This window comes from Chaetodon trifascialis, chromosome 15 (genome assembly GCF_039877785.1).
Source record: "Chaetodon trifascialis isolate fChaTrf1 chromosome 15, fChaTrf1.hap1, whole genome shotgun sequence".
NCBI classification, from domain to species: Eukaryota; Metazoa; Chordata; class Actinopteri; order Chaetodontiformes; family Chaetodontidae; genus Chaetodon; species Chaetodon trifascialis.
In genome coordinates, this window is record NC_092070.1 from 25,767,630 (window position 1) to 25,782,595 (window position 14,966).

Below are 14,966 nucleotides of genomic sequence, written 5' to 3' on the forward strand. Positions count from 1 at the left end.
ACACACGCACACGCGCGCACGCACACACACACGCACACGCTCAGAGAGAGAGAGAGGGAGGTAGAGAGACCTCCGGTAGTGACGGAGGCTCTCCGGTACCGGGAAGTGTTCAGCGAATGGAGGTTTCGGTTTCGGGGTCCACCGTTCACAGCGTGCCGAGCCTCCGTTTATCAATCAGCACTGATCGACTGTTGATGCCGCCGCTGCGCAGCCGCCCCGCGCGCCCCCCATCATCATCACATCCCTGTTGTCTCACCGGAGGATGAGTCGGTAGGAAGCTAACCGCTAGCTAACGTTACCGAGCGGCGGCGGCGGGCGGTTTCTCATGTCTTTTCATGTTTTGGCGTCGTTCAGCAGCGATCAGCGGAGCCGTTACCGTCGCGAACCGGTCCGGACCTTCGATGGCTGTCGGTCGGTGCTCCGTCGCGCTGCCCGGTTAGCTTAGCAGGGAGGATGCAGAAGCTAGCCGCCGTTAGCTCCGCAGCTGTTTATTTATATCGGTGTTATGTAAGAGCGGAGCCCGTTTAGCCGAGCTAGCTAACGTTAGCCTGTCATGATGAATGACGCGCAACAAGAAATGTCTCCAGATTTCGTCCTGATGCGTCTCGTGTCTGCGGCGGAGTACGACCGGCTGGACGAGCCCGACGACCTGATGTCCGGAGGCGGCGGGTTCGGGCCCGTGAAATCCGTGCTGGGTCACCACGGCGGCGGCATCAGCGGCGGGTTTGATCTGGACCCCAGCGGCCCCTCTGCAGGCCTCGGCTCGGCCTCCCCGCACTACAGCTCGCCGCTCCCCGGAAAAGGCGAGCTGGACGGCGGGCTGGTGTTGACGCAGGCCCCGCCGGGCTCCGAGGCGCCGCTGTCCCCTCCGCCTCCGGAGGACTTCGCCGTAGCAGCCCAGCGGTTTGTGGACTTCCCGGTGCAGCACGGCTCGGGAGGACACGGGTCGAGGGCGCAGCTGATGGTATTTCAGAACCTGCTACGGTCCGGAGACCGGATCCTGGAGTGCGGACTGGAGCAGCCGCCCCCGGGGTTCCTCCAGGAGGAAGCAGAGAGACAGAGACAGCAGCAGGACTCTGGATCAGGTACTGGTCCTGGTAGCACAACAGCTGGCCCTGGTCCTGGAGGCGGGAAGGACCAGAACTCACACTGTGTCCCCTCCGCAGAGGAAAATCTGCAGCCACCGCAGCCACAACTCCTCCAGTGGCACCCTGTTGTCAGACTGTCCAAAGGGTCTGATGGATCCCAGACCCCCCAGCAGGTTATCCCGGGACTGGACTCTGGGTCTGGGTCAGTCCTGTGCCACCGACACCGCCTGCTGACAGACCGACTAGCTAAATGGCCCCCGGGCCTGCTGGACCAAGCCCTGCGTCTGGGTCTACTGGAGACCAGGAAGAACTGCCCCACCGGGGATGAGGACCCAGTACTGGCTCTAGCACGGAGGCTGGGCCAGCTGGGTGAGGGGAGGGAGGGTGGAGGAGGTGGTGGGGGTGAGCTGGTGCTTCCGCTCCCTCGTTGTTCTTGTCACAGTGTGCTGGCCTCAGGGACGGGGGGCATGGGACCCGGTGAGGACCCGAGTGAGACCAGCGACGCCCTGCTGGTCCTGGAAGGTCTGGGTTCTGAAGAAGTAGGAAGACTTGGGGAGGTCGGGGACAGGGATGGAGGGAACATGGGGGACTCTGAGAAAGGGGAGAGGGTGGGGGTAGTTGGTGGGTCATCTGGGGGGGCGGGGCCTGTGTTCTCCAGCGGGACTCTAAGTGGTCTGATGCAGCAGGTCCACAGACTGGCGGAGGAGGCGGGGGTCTGCACCGATCAGGGCTGCCGGTCGTCACTGGCTGTTCTCGGTGCTTCGGTGTCCCTCCCTCCCTGTGTGGACCCCCGACCCCCCAACAGCAGCACCGCCCCCTGCCCATACCTCCCTGTCCGCCCGCAGGCCCTCCGTGCGGCAGCAGCCCTCAGTGGACTCCAGGTCTCCCCTGACCCTCTCCTGTCCTCCTGCCCAGACCCGAGCCCCCGCCCCCAGCATCAGCACCAGTCCCGCTCCCAGCCTCAGAGCCGAGCCACCACCCCCAAACTTGGCGTGGCCTCGGGGGGAGTGGGACGGTGCCCCTCTCCACTGGTAGTCCTGGAGGGGGACGTGGGAGGAGGAGGAGGAGGAGGAAGGGCCGGGGAGAAGACACCACGTGGGAAGTCGAGAAAAGGGGGGTCCCTGAAAGTCCGGCTCAGCAAGCTGTTCAGAACCAAGAGCTCCAGCGGAGGGTCGGGGGGGCTCCTGGACAAGAGGCCCTCCCTGGCATCGTCCACCTCGTCCGGGGGGAGTCTCCTGGATGTGTGGGGGTCCACCTGCAGCAACATGGAGCAGGACAGCAGCAGGTAAGAGACGCACATCGTGTTTGATCTGTTGATTATCTTATAATTGGATTGATTGATAGTTTGGAGTCTCCTGAGCAGTGAGGATGCTGATCAGGATCAGAGGGGGTTCGATCCTGACCTGAGACTGGCTTTAACAATGACAGAGGGGTGGACAAAATAACAAGAACGGGTCTTAGCTTGTAACTCCAGATTGTGTTTAGGACAGCTGCAGTTGAGGATTGAGACGAGCGAGAGGACGACATTTTCCACAGATGAGTTTATGAGACAGACTCGTCTCTGAACTGAGATCCACGTCTTCATGAAGGGACACCTTCTCAGAGACACAAACTTCTGTCTGTGTGGACAGTTTGAGTGATGTCAGCGCTGAAGTTTCCTCCAAACACAGACAGGAAACATCAAACTGACACACTGACGTTTGAAGGAACCTTTGATCCATCAGCTCAATCAGAAACTGCTGATCACTTTGTCCTCCGCGTTAACATCACTTATTGATCACGAGTGATCGGAGGTGCAGGCCGTGCGGTGCTGAAAGGTGTTCTGGTATTTTGTCCACCCTCCTGCAGTGGCTGAAGCTGCTCTCAGGTCAGTGTTTAGCACTGGTCTAAAAATAAAACAGCAGACAAACTTCAGACGACTCGGCACAACTTTTTCCAACTGTTGTCATGGCGACAAGCATCCCAGCTGTTCAGGAGAGAGACGAGGCGTTTCCATGACAGTGGTGACTTTGCTCTGATGACACAGAGCTCGTAACCAATGGCGAAAGTGTTTGGAACTGTTTGGAATGCTCAGGTGTGTCAGGTGTCCTCTGGTGAAAGGGACAGGTGAACACAGGTGTAAAACAACAGGAAGTTGGTTTTTATAGTGTGTGAACAGGTGGAGCTGACACACACACAACACACGAGCTCATTCAGTGTGACATCACTTCCTGTGGAGATCATTATCTCTGATGTCATCCAGAAATCCACTCAGATGACAGAGAAGAAAAGTTTGAATTCTCCTTCAGTCCACAGTGATTCAAGAGTTCACTGCTAACGGGAGCTGCTAACAGGTGCTGCTAACAGGTGCTGCTAACGGGAGCTGCTAACAGGAGCTGCTAACGGGAGCTGCTAACAGGTGCTGCTAACGGGACCTGCTAACGGGAGCTGCTAACAGGTGCTGCTAACAGGAGCTGCTAACGGGAGCTGCTAACGGGAGCTGCTAACGGGAGCTGCTAACGGTTAATTCAGCAGACTGTTTTTGGAAACATTTTCACTGAATTGAAACAGACTGTTTACATCCCTTAAAGAAGAAGAAGAAACATACTTTTTATTATCACACACAGAGTTTAGCTGCACACACACACACACACCATGCTTCCGTGGAGTGGTGGGCTGCCAGCCGACAGCAGCGCCCGGGGACCCAACTCTCTGTCGTCGCCATTGGTCAGGTGGTCTTCTTGCATGTTTTTAGTGGGGGTATTTAAGGAGGAAACCCAGGTGAACATGGGGAGAACATGCAAACTCCACACAGAAAGGCCCCTTTCCTCGAGCAGCAGGCACTGAAGGCATGGTGGAGGACACGCCACCAGCGCCCACAGCGGGAATCGAACCGGGACCTTCTAGCTGAGAGGCGACAGTGTTACCACTTGTTGCACCATGCCACCCAAAGCATGGTGGGAACTGTATTTTCCACAGAGGACATTTATCACCTAAGTGAAAGCAAGACAAAGACAAGTTTTCTCATGAATGAATGAATGAGTGTCTGCCCTGAGATGATGACGATGATGACGATGATGACGATGATGACGATGATGATGATGATGACGATGATGATGATGATGATGATGATGATGATGATGATGATGATGATTAAGCTGTCTGTCTCCATCAGGCTGCAGGTGTCCAGACCTCACAGTGCCTTCTCTCCGGTGCCCTTCACTCCTGCGTTCACCGGTAAGACCACACCTGTGTGTGTGTGTGTGTGTGTGTGTGTGTGTACAGGTGATTTTTACCTGACTTTGTGAGACTCTCAGGTTGTTCTCAGCTCTCTGATCTGCACTCTGACTGGTAACTGAGTATTTGAATCACAGAAAAAGACAAAAGAAAGTTTCTTCTTCTTCACTGAAAACTAACATTTCAGACTTCACCTCTCTGCTCTAACACCTGTGTGTGTGTGTGTGTGTGTGTGTGTGTGTGTGTGTGTGTGTGTGTGTGTGTGTGTGTGTGTGTGTGTGTGTGTGTGTGTGTGTGTGTGTGTGCGCGCGTGTGTCTCCAGGTGAGACGGTGTCTCTGGTTGATGTGGATATTTCTCGGAGGGGGGGGAACTCTCTTCACCCCCCAACACCTCCTCCCCCACCCAGACGGAGCCTCAGTCTGCTCGGTACTTTTCTTCTTCTTCTTCTTCTGCTTCTTCTTCTTCTTCTTCTGCTTCTGCTACTGCTTGTTGTCACTTCCTGTGAGCCCTGCCCCCCAGCAGGTGACCTCCAGGTGTGACACCGTCTCGTCTTTCTGTCTCTTGTAGATGATTTCGGGGGTCCTCCTCAGCAGCAGGGTCCCTTCATGGAGCAAAGTGTGGGGGCGTCCATGCAGTCTCTGCCCCCCCGGCCGCTGGTGCTGCCCCCCTCCCTCACCATCCAACACAGCCTGAGCCTCAACGGTGATGCGCACGCACACTCACACACACTCACTCACACACTCACTCACTCACTCACTCACACACTCAGTGCACAGGGTGTGTCTGGTGTGTATCAGTGGTGTCGTTGACGTCCGTCTTCGGTCTCGTGTTCATTTCTTTGATTCTGACAGTTTCAGATGATGTTTGCTGCGTCCTGAAGACGAGCTTCCTCATCCTCTTCCTCTTCCTCTTCCTCTTCCTCGTCCTCGTCCTCTTCCTCGTCCTTGTCCTCTTCCTCGTCCTCTTCCTCTTCCTCTTCCTCGTCCTCATCCTCGTCCTCATCCTCTTCCTCTTCCTCTTCCTCTTCCTCTTCCTCTTCCTCTTCCTCGTCCTCATCCTCTTCCTCGTCCTCTTCCTCTCTCTTCCTTCCCCTCTTCCAAAGCTTCATTGTAGCTTCGCAGTTCTTTCCAGATGTTCGGCGGTGACTCTGGTCCTGGTTCTCTGAGCCGTTCTGTGTCTCTGGTTGGTCAGTGTGGACAGTCATGTGACGGTGGACAGTGCAGGGGGCGCTATGCGGCGCCCTCGTGTGGCGCCAACAATCGCTCGCAGGCTGAATCCGGCCGTGAAGGCGTCACTGACCGTGTTTCCTCTTCCTGTTCATCAGACACCTTCCTGAGAGGTTTACCAAGGCCCGTCCCCCTGCGCCCCGACCCCCAGCACCCCCCTCCCCGACTCGCCCCCCGCTGCCCCCTCAGCCGGCCCGACGCCGGCAGCTTCGCCACCAGCCTCAGAGAACTGGAGAAGGTGGGCCCCGGGGCCCAAGTCCGGACCCTCGAGATCCGTGTTTGTCCCACATTTTCACCGAGAATTCAGATTCAGTGTGGAGTTAACCGCTGTGTGTGTGTGTGTGTGTGTGTGTGTGTGTGTGTGTGTGTGTGTGTGTTCAGTGTGGCTGGTACTGGGGGCCGATGAACTGGGAGGACGCAGAGATGAAGCTGAAGGGGAAACCAGACGGATCGTTTCTGGTTCGAGACAGTTCAGACCCGAGATACATCCTGAGTCTGAGCTTCAGGTCGCAGGGGGTCACACACCACACACGCATGGAGCACTACAGAGGTAACACACACACACCACACACACACCACACACACACCACACACACACACACACACACACACACACACACACCACACACCACACACACACCACACACGCATGGAGCACTACAGAGGTAACACACACACACCACACACACACACGCACACACACCACACACACCACACACACACCACACACACACCACACACACACACACCACACACACACCACACACGCATGGAGCACTACAGAGGTAACACACACACACCACACACACACACCACACACACACACACCACACACGCATGGAGCACTACAGAGGTAACACACACACACCACACACACACACACACACACACACACACACCACACACACACACACCACACACACACCACACACACACACACACACACACACACACCACACACGCATGGAGCACTACAGAGGTAACACACACACACACCACACACACACCACACACACACACACACACACACACACACACACACACACACACACACACACACACACACACACCCTGGTCTCGAGTGTCCACACTGGTCTCAGGTGTCCACACTGGTCTCGAGTGTCCACACTGGTTTTGTCCTCCTGCAGGGACGTTCAGTCTGTGGTGTCATCCTAAGTTCGAGGATCGCTGTCACTCGGTGGTGGAGTTCATAGAAAGAGCCATCATGCACTCCAAGAACGGAAAGTTCCTGTACTTCCTGCGCTCCAGAGTCCCCGGTAAGCGACCACCAATCACCTCTCACTGTCTGTGTGCACCCGTCCTGCTGATGATGATGTGTTTGGACCAGACGTGGCCTGTTTATCTTCTTCTAGCTTATTAAATATTGTTTGAAAATGTGGAGGAAGCGTCCCACCAGCCCCTTCAAAACGTCTCAAAGCTCTGTCTTTTTGTTTTCGTCTTGTCCCTCTTTCTCTTCTTCTTCTTCTGTTATAAATAAAGTTTTGTTCGCTGGTCTTCAGGTCTGCCCCCGACCCCGGTCCAGCTCCTGTACCCGGTCTCCAGGTTCAGCAGCGTTAAATCTCTGCAGCATCTCTGTCGCTTCTGCATCAGACAGCTGGTCCGCATAGACCACATCCAGGAGCTGCCGCTGCCCACGTGAGTACATGTTGGTCCTGATGAGACGGCACTCGTTAGCCAGCCCAGGACAGCAGGAAGTCTCCATCAGTCCACTCTCAGTCTCACTGCACCTTAAAGGCACCTGCACTCAGTTCTGTGTTGAGTTCGTCTTGTTCCAGACCAGATCCTCGTCTGTGCTGTAGACGGCTGGTTCTGCTGCCTCCACACGCACTGCATCCAGGACCTGGTCTCTGCAGCCAGCGCAGAACCGGGACAGTCCAGGACTGTGACCGGACGCTTTTTGTAGCTCAGTATCTGGTTTTCATTCAGGGGTCTGTTCACGCTGACACCGACTCGTCAAAGTAACGTTCATGTTGTCAGGAAGCGACAAAGGCTCAGGCGGCCTTCATTTGAGTCCTGCTGTGTCTGCGCAGAAAGACTGTGGACAAATGTAGAGGAGGACGCATGCAAGAGACGATTGAAAGGACTGCTGTGGTGAAACCCCACAACCCGTAACATGAATATTTAATATCTCAGTTCAGCTTGTTAGCATGCTGACATTAGCTAATTAGCAGTAAAGACAATGTTCTGCAGGTGTCTGGCAATAAAGCAAAGTGTTGGACACTCTGAAGTGTTGACCTCAGAGACGTCAGAGGACCAGTGAGGTTATTCCAGTTCACCGTGAGAACGTGGTCTGACCATGAACGTCTGAACCACAGTTCATCCCACAGCTGTTGAGATGTTTCAGTGTGGATGGACGTGGAGGACAGACAGACTGACCTGGAGGACGCAGACCTTCAGCTTTCTGTTAAACTCGCTGCAGCTGCACGTCCTCTCATGTCCGTTCTCTGTAAAAGTACATACTGTGTACTTGCTGTACTGCTGTTGTGTACTCTGTGTGTTGCTGCTGTTGAAGAGTTCGTGGCGCTCTCTCTTCAGGCCTCTCATCTCCTACTTGAGGAAGTTTTACTACTACGACCCCGAGGAGGAGATCAACCCGTCCCTGAAGGAGAGGGGGCCGGAGCCCAGCAGCCAGCCGGGGGTCCAGTCTCAGACGTAGCACCGGAGCCTCCGAGGACCCCGTGAGTCACGTTTTCAACATCCAGAAGATTTTCCTAACTCGTGTTCTGACTCTGATCAGTCTGATCAATAATGTGAGCAGTCAGAACGTCATTGATCAGACTGACTCCAGGTGTCGACGCTGGGGGGGGGGGGGGGGGGGCGCGCGCGCCTCCAGCCTTCATGCTAAGCTAACCACACAACTCATATTCTTTATTCTTCATGTTCAGACTCAGACCAGCAGTCAATGCTAACTGCTAACTGCTTACAGTTCTGATTGATCCTCCTCTTCTGAGCTCCATTAAAACACATCAGTGAGCTTCACACACACTGTGGTTTACTCTGACTCACACACACGCACGCACACGCACGGTCCTGCTGCCACAAACAGTCACTACAGCACCACATGTGGATTCATCCGCTGCTCAAAATAGTCCCAATGAGCCAATGAGCTTGGAGCTGAGAGCCAGACAGGAAGTCAGACAGTAATGAGGGCGGGACTAACGTGTTGGTCTGAGTCTGAACGTGACATTTGAGAACATGAAGAAGAATGTAGAAAACAGCTGGTTAACTTAACGCTGATGATCTGAACGTGAGTGATGTTGATGTTTGTCATGTGCAGCTTTAAGAAAAGTCCTAAAAACACGTCTCCTCTCTTGTTTCCCTCCAGTTCTTTTCTTTCCTTGTTTTTCGGACACTCGCTCACTGAAGGACGTTCAAACATTCAAACTGGACTCGCAGACTGCAGCCAATCAGCTCCCGTATCCGGGCGAGTTTCAGATGATCCGCCCTCCTCCAAGCACTCTGATTGGCTTGCTGAGAGTCAGCAGGGGAGGGACAGGGGATGTGGAGACTCCGCCTCTCATTTGATGTCATCACTGAGCAGCTGGACTAAAGGAAATGTGACATCACTGTTAGCGAAGACGTTAATCGCTATGAAACAAAAAACAAAGAACCTCAGTGTGAGGAGAGAAACGTTTTGTCGCCTCCGGGATCCGTTAGCTTCCAACACAAACTGGCCAATGAAAACACACTTTGGGATCAACACAGTTTATGATTACATCTTTAAAAAGCTCGCAGTGACACTGGAGGTCTTTTTCAAAGCAGAGTCCGCCAAGGTTGACCTGAAATTCATGGCATTATGATTCAAGTCCAGACTCCAGAGGACAGGAGGACAATCCAGACACAACACTGTCACTCACCAAGTCCACATGCTCACGTCCCGTTAAACATGGTCCGATTCACACGAGGAGCCCAGAGTCCACGGAGGCGCTGCAGTCAGACTGTCCAATAAAGACATGAAGCGCGAGGACTCTGTCACACCAGGAAGCGTATAAGATCGCTGGTTATCGTACTTTGCTCTTGGCTAACGGCTAACATCAGGAAACCCACTCGCACCAGTCAGTCAAATGTCACTTTGTTCACTTTGTTCTCAGCATGAAACATTTCATCCAGTAAGAGTCCTTAAAGACATTTGCGCTCTGACAGAGGAGCTGTCAGGAGAGACTCCCCGGCTCTCCGTCCAATCAGAGCTCAGCTCTGTCAGGACAGTTTGTTATTGGTCAACGGCATAAATTCAATTTGAGCAAATTTGCGAGTGAAGGATCTGATTTTCCTGGTGTGACCGGACTCACCTTTTGAAATGGACTACATATCGAAAACTGAAAATGTAATTTACCCAAAGCATTCTGGGTAAAATGGGCAGAACACAAACCTTTGTGGTTATTAGGGTCGTGTTTAACTTAATGTGGACTTTGAATTGGGTGATTTTCCATTAAAATGCAGATTGAAAAAGGCCTCGTCAGTGTCTGCTCTGGTTCTGTTAGAGTCCCCCAAATGTCTCCCGGCTTGTTGCTGATGTTAAAAACTCCGCTGAGGTGACTTCAAGTCTCTTCCCGTCAAACACCAAAATGCTGATCGGACTAAAAGACTCTCTGAACCTCGACGTCCGTTTAGTTCTGGAGTTGTTCTGGTGGTTAGACGTCGTCCTCAGCAGACAGTTTCGTCTTTGTGTAGGTTTTTCTCAGAGCACTTTAAGGACTTTTGGTCCGCGTTGGTTTGAAAGTTGAGACTGAAAGTTCGTTCTTCACGTTGGAAACAGGATTGGTCCGTTAGTTAGGGTTAGGGTTAGAAGCTTTCAGCATCGAGCCGTCAGTCACTGCAGAGTTTGGCCGGAAACCTCGTATGCTGCCGTCCGTCTGTCCCCAGAGCTCGTCTGTGTGGACGTCTGAATGTCACCTCATGACGAAGTCCACCACGTTGTCTGAAAGGAACTGAGAGCTGAAAACCCTGAGAGTCGGCTGAAAGCTCCAGAACTGAACAGACATTGAGGTTTTGCTGTTTCTAAAGTCAAGAATGAACTTTGAACCTCGCTGAACAGTTTTAGTTTCATGTCCTGACGGAGCAGGTCTTTGGACCCCGTCAACAGCGTCGTCACTGCGAGTCTTCATTGGATGATGAAGCGTAAAGGAATAAAGTTTCTGTTTGTTAGAGATCTGTAATGAGCCCAGCTCCGATGAGTCCTGACACAGTGTTGTGTTTAAGGTCATGTGTTGCATAAAGTTTGGGTTTAGCCTGGATGCTGAGGCGGTGCATCACTGGAGTCTGACTTCAGCCAACAAACGCTAGTGGAGCTTCAAAGAGAGCAGCGTAACCCCAAAGTCGCTGATAAAATGTGAGAATTCTTGAAAATTTGAATCCCAACTTGATGCTCTTGCTAGCTAGCATTAGCTAGCACTAGCATTAACTTGCTGTAGCAAAGTGAGAAGAACCAAGTGGTTTTCCATCAGCTGATGTCGGCGAACACGAGGCAGCTGGTTCAGTTCTTCCAGAATGATTCAGAAGCCGAATGATGGCGAACTTACTGCTCATGGTTTCGACAGCAAGCAGCTTGGGTCAATTTCAGGCTTCATCAATTTAAAATGTTACCACGCTGGGGAACGTAGCATTTTAGCATGTCCAGAAACGTTAGCACGACGTCTGATGTGTTTCTGTGACTTTCGACACGATTCAGACAAATAAAAGTTCAAACCAGAGCAGGAACAGATGAATGAGGATCAATCAAAATGGATTCATGCTTTTCAGGTTTCTTTTCCATTTTGTTGTCAAACGTTTGTGATGTCATTCTTCTGAAAGTCAGGACCAGCAGTTCTCCACGTTGGTAAGAAACTGGGGATCCTAGAGGCGACCGGCCGCATGACTGTTGTGGCATATCACCAAAAAAATAAATAAACAAATAAAAAAAAAGCTTATTGTGACGACTACTGAACTGCGACGTCACCCAGATGATGTCACCTGGATGATGTCAGAAAATCCTGACGTTTACTGGAACTCGCTGGAGTTTGGATGGACTGGACTTACTGATTCAGACACTGGTTCTGAATGAGTGCTGGCCCAGCAGAGACTGGGAATACTGGAGCTGGGACCCGAGCGCCCTGCGGGGACACTTCCATGATGTCAAAACAGTGGGGGGGGATAAGTATGAATACTGCACACTGAAGGACTGGAGACCCGCCGAGGGCTGAAACTTGAAATGTGAACTGTTGTTTTTGGTGTGGAGGAGCAGTGAAGTCGTAGCCTGTCATTTTTGTGCAGTCACCTGTTAATAAAACAGTGTGGGCGGGGCTAAAGTCGTCTTCAGGTGGAGCTCTTTTCTGTCTTTGAAACTGTCACAGTACAAAATGTCTTTTATGATCCTGTCTTTAACAGTCATCCCTCATTTCATCAGAATTTTCTCCAGTTTTACTTGTTTATTCAAACAAGTTGCTGTTTTTGTTTTGTGAAAGATGAGTAACCATGGTTACCAGAAAAACAGACTAAGGCTGAATCCCATTTCACCCCTTGGCCCTCCCCCATGGCCCTCCCCCTCCGTTTTGCGCGTTCACGTGGAGGGGTAGGGGTGTCCCAATTCCCATTATGACGGAGGGGTAGGGGGAAGTGGTAGGGCTATGTACCCCTCCAAACGGAGATTTTTCCGAGGCACACTCCAAACAGAGGGGTACGACAGATTTCTCAGAATGCCTCACAAGACCGGTATTTTCTCCATGAACGAAGTTTTAAAATGTACGAAAACCACTTTATTGTCTATTTTAACGTTGTTTCAATGTGTAGTTCAATGTGTAGTCATTTTCCTCGTAAAAAAAAAACCCCGAAAAAAATGGATAGTAGTCGAGGCTTCAGTTACGTGGTTACCGTTGCCAGGCTGAATGCCACTAGCGGTGCTCTGTGGGCAGCCTGATAATCTGCAGTGATAACGTTATCAATAATAACTTTGGCAACCTCGCTGCTGGTATTCAGTTACATTGACAGCGTTGTGGGACACAACATGCAGGAATGTCATACACAAATCGAATGTGACGGTAGCATTAGCTTGTCGCATCTGCCTACGTAAGAGGCAGCGGCGACTACTGATGACGTACACGATTGTCGAAGGGGTGTCCCAATTCGTAGGCGTTGACTTTCGGCCCTACCCCTTGGCACTCCGTTTCAAGGGGCAAGGGACAAGGGGTAGGGCTAAGGGGTAGGGGTAGAAAAGAGAAATGGGATTCACCCTAAAGGCCCTTTCAGACGCAGTGTCCCCGAGCATCCCTGTGTCCATGGGCTGTCTTCACACCATGACGGTGTCTCACCCGAGGACGAACTGAGCTCCGAGCACTTGAAAGGACCTTCAGAGTCTACAGCTACGCTAGCAGCTCTGTGAGGCTGTGCTAAATGCTAACTGCTTAGCAGGTACAAAACTTACCATGTTCACCATCTTAGCTTGTTAGCATGCTAACATTAGCTAATTAGCAGTAAACACAAGGTGCAGTATGTCGTTGGAGGTTACGGTCACGTGGAGTCTTTGTGAAGCTCCAAACTGAAAGCACAAAGCTCCTCACCTGGCCTCACCTGGCCTCACCTGTTGAGGTGAAAACTACAGGTGACGTGAACTCTGGAGGTACAGCAGCTGCAGCCGGCGGACAAGTGTCCACATGTTTTCCTGGTTAGACTTTTATTTACTAAAGTCATGTCTTCGGTACAGGACTTTTACTTGTAACAGTATTTTTACCTTGTGGTAGTAGTACTTGTACTTCAGTGAAAGACCTGAATACATATTGTAGTTTCCAGATTTCTTGAGTGAAATTACTTCAAGTCAAAGAGAAAAAATCAAAAAGTACGTTCACGTGTTTTTCATGTGTTCGTCTTCTCTCTCCTGGAACATGTGAATCAGTCTGTCTGATTTCCTCAACGTGGCCATGTGGCGACACCCAGTGGACAAAAAAACACGGCGATAGATAGATAGATAGATAGATAGATAGATAGATAGATAGATAGATAGATAGATAGATAGATAGATAGATATCCACCAACATTTTAACAATCCACGGAAAACGTCTCATCTGCGCTGCTTGCTGGAGACAAACTGTCCTCAGTAAAGTCAAACTAAAGACGGTCCAACAGTGGAGATGCAGACAGGACGTCTGTGGCAGGATGAGCTGAACACAGTAATGTCACAATAAAAGCACTGTAGATTGTTTTATTATGATAACACTAAACTTTAAGAGAACAGAGCAGTTAAACATGTGGGACAGGCAACCAATCAGAGCTGTTTGTCCAGGTTTCTATGGTAACAGTTAGCATTGACTTAGAATCAAAGTCCAGAGACTGAAGACACGTTTGTGTGTCAGAACCTTGTTTCTTCTTCTCTCCCATCACCCATCTGAAGACCCCTCAGAATGATCTGGCGTCCCTCTCTGGGGCCTGTCCCCTGGGTTGGACACAGTGGACAGCGCCGTCAGAGACAGGCGGGAACGTTGAGGCACTGCTCAATTTCAAACTTCTGGCCACCGTCTGGCGCCAAACCGCAGTCGGCTCGCGGCGTCCCGGAGAAGGTGGCCGGCTCCTTCAGACGACCAATGGTAGGACTGAAAGCGTGCGCGCACACACACACACACACACACACACACACAGTCAGTGCTTAACGTTGCCGGTAAACGAGCAGCTGAGCTTCTGGATCACGTCCACATCGAACCGTCTTTACAGGAGTCAGCGTGTCCCCCTGAGGACGGGTGCAGGTGGTGGACGGATGAATGGAGACACACCTCTCTCCAATCAGTGAGCCCGTGCAGCCTGCCGCACCAGGTGAGCTCAGTGTGGCACACAGGAACTCACCTGTAGTTACTGTAGTCAGGTGCACAGCGTCTCCTCCTGACGCGCTGAGACTTCCCTCCACAGGACGGTTTACACAGACTCCACGTCTCCCAGCCGTCCCACGAGCCCTTCACTGCAGCGCGCGCACGCACACACACACACACACACACAGAAATCAATTAGGTGATTTAGTGAAGTCCTTCCAGAGTACTGCATGTGAGTACTGTGTGTACTGTGTGTGTACTGCGTGTGTACTGCGTGTACTGTGTGTACTGAGCATGTACTGTGTGTACTGCATGTACTGCATGTACTGTGTGTGTACTGTGCGTGTACTGTGTGTGTACTGCGTGTACTGTGTGTGTACTGTGTGTACGCTGCGTGTATTTTGCATGTACTGTGTGTGTGCTGTGTGTACTGTGCATGTACTCTGTGTGTATTGTATGTACTGTGTGTAATGTGCGTGTACTCTGTGTACTGTGCGTGTACTGTGTGTGTACTGCATGTACTGTGTGTGTACTCTGTGTGTACTGTGCGTGTACTCTGAGTGTACTGTGTGTGTACTCTGTGTACTGTGCGTGTACTGTGTGTGTACTGCATGTACTGTGTGTGTACTCTGTGTGTACTGTGCGT

At 51.9% G+C, this 14,966-nt stretch overlaps 2 protein-coding genes across 2 annotated transcripts in view; one reads left to right on the forward strand and one right to left on the reverse strand.

The window, feature by feature from the left end:
- Positions 1-32: 32 nt before the first annotated feature.
- Positions 33-11,833, forward strand: LOC139343482 (suppressor of cytokine signaling 7-like). Its single transcript, XM_070981164.1, has 10 exons — positions 33-2,373; positions 4,243-4,304; positions 4,627-4,731; positions 4,873-5,007; positions 5,630-5,769; positions 5,913-6,081; positions 6,680-6,808; positions 7,052-7,187; positions 8,088-8,230; positions 8,878-11,833. The coding sequence occupies exons 1-9, from the start codon at positions 554-556 to the stop codon at positions 8,206-8,208; spliced, it is 2,817 nt and encodes a 938-aa protein (XP_070837265.1). The 5' UTR covers positions 33-553; the 3' UTR covers positions 8,209-8,230; positions 8,878-11,833.
- Positions 11,834-13,708: 1,875 nt separating this feature from the next.
- Positions 13,709-14,966, reverse strand: part of LOC139343619 (properdin-like) — a 5,782-nt gene continuing 4,524 nt past the window's right edge. Inside the window, exons 10-11 of the mRNA XM_070981364.1 lie at positions 14,358-14,469; positions 13,709-14,110 (exon numbers count right to left, since the gene is read on the reverse strand). Coding sequence (XP_070837465.1) covers positions 13,981-14,110; positions 14,358-14,469 — 242 coding nt within the window. The 3' untranslated portion in view covers positions 13,709-13,980. The remainder of the gene's footprint in view (positions 14,111-14,357; positions 14,470-14,966) is intronic.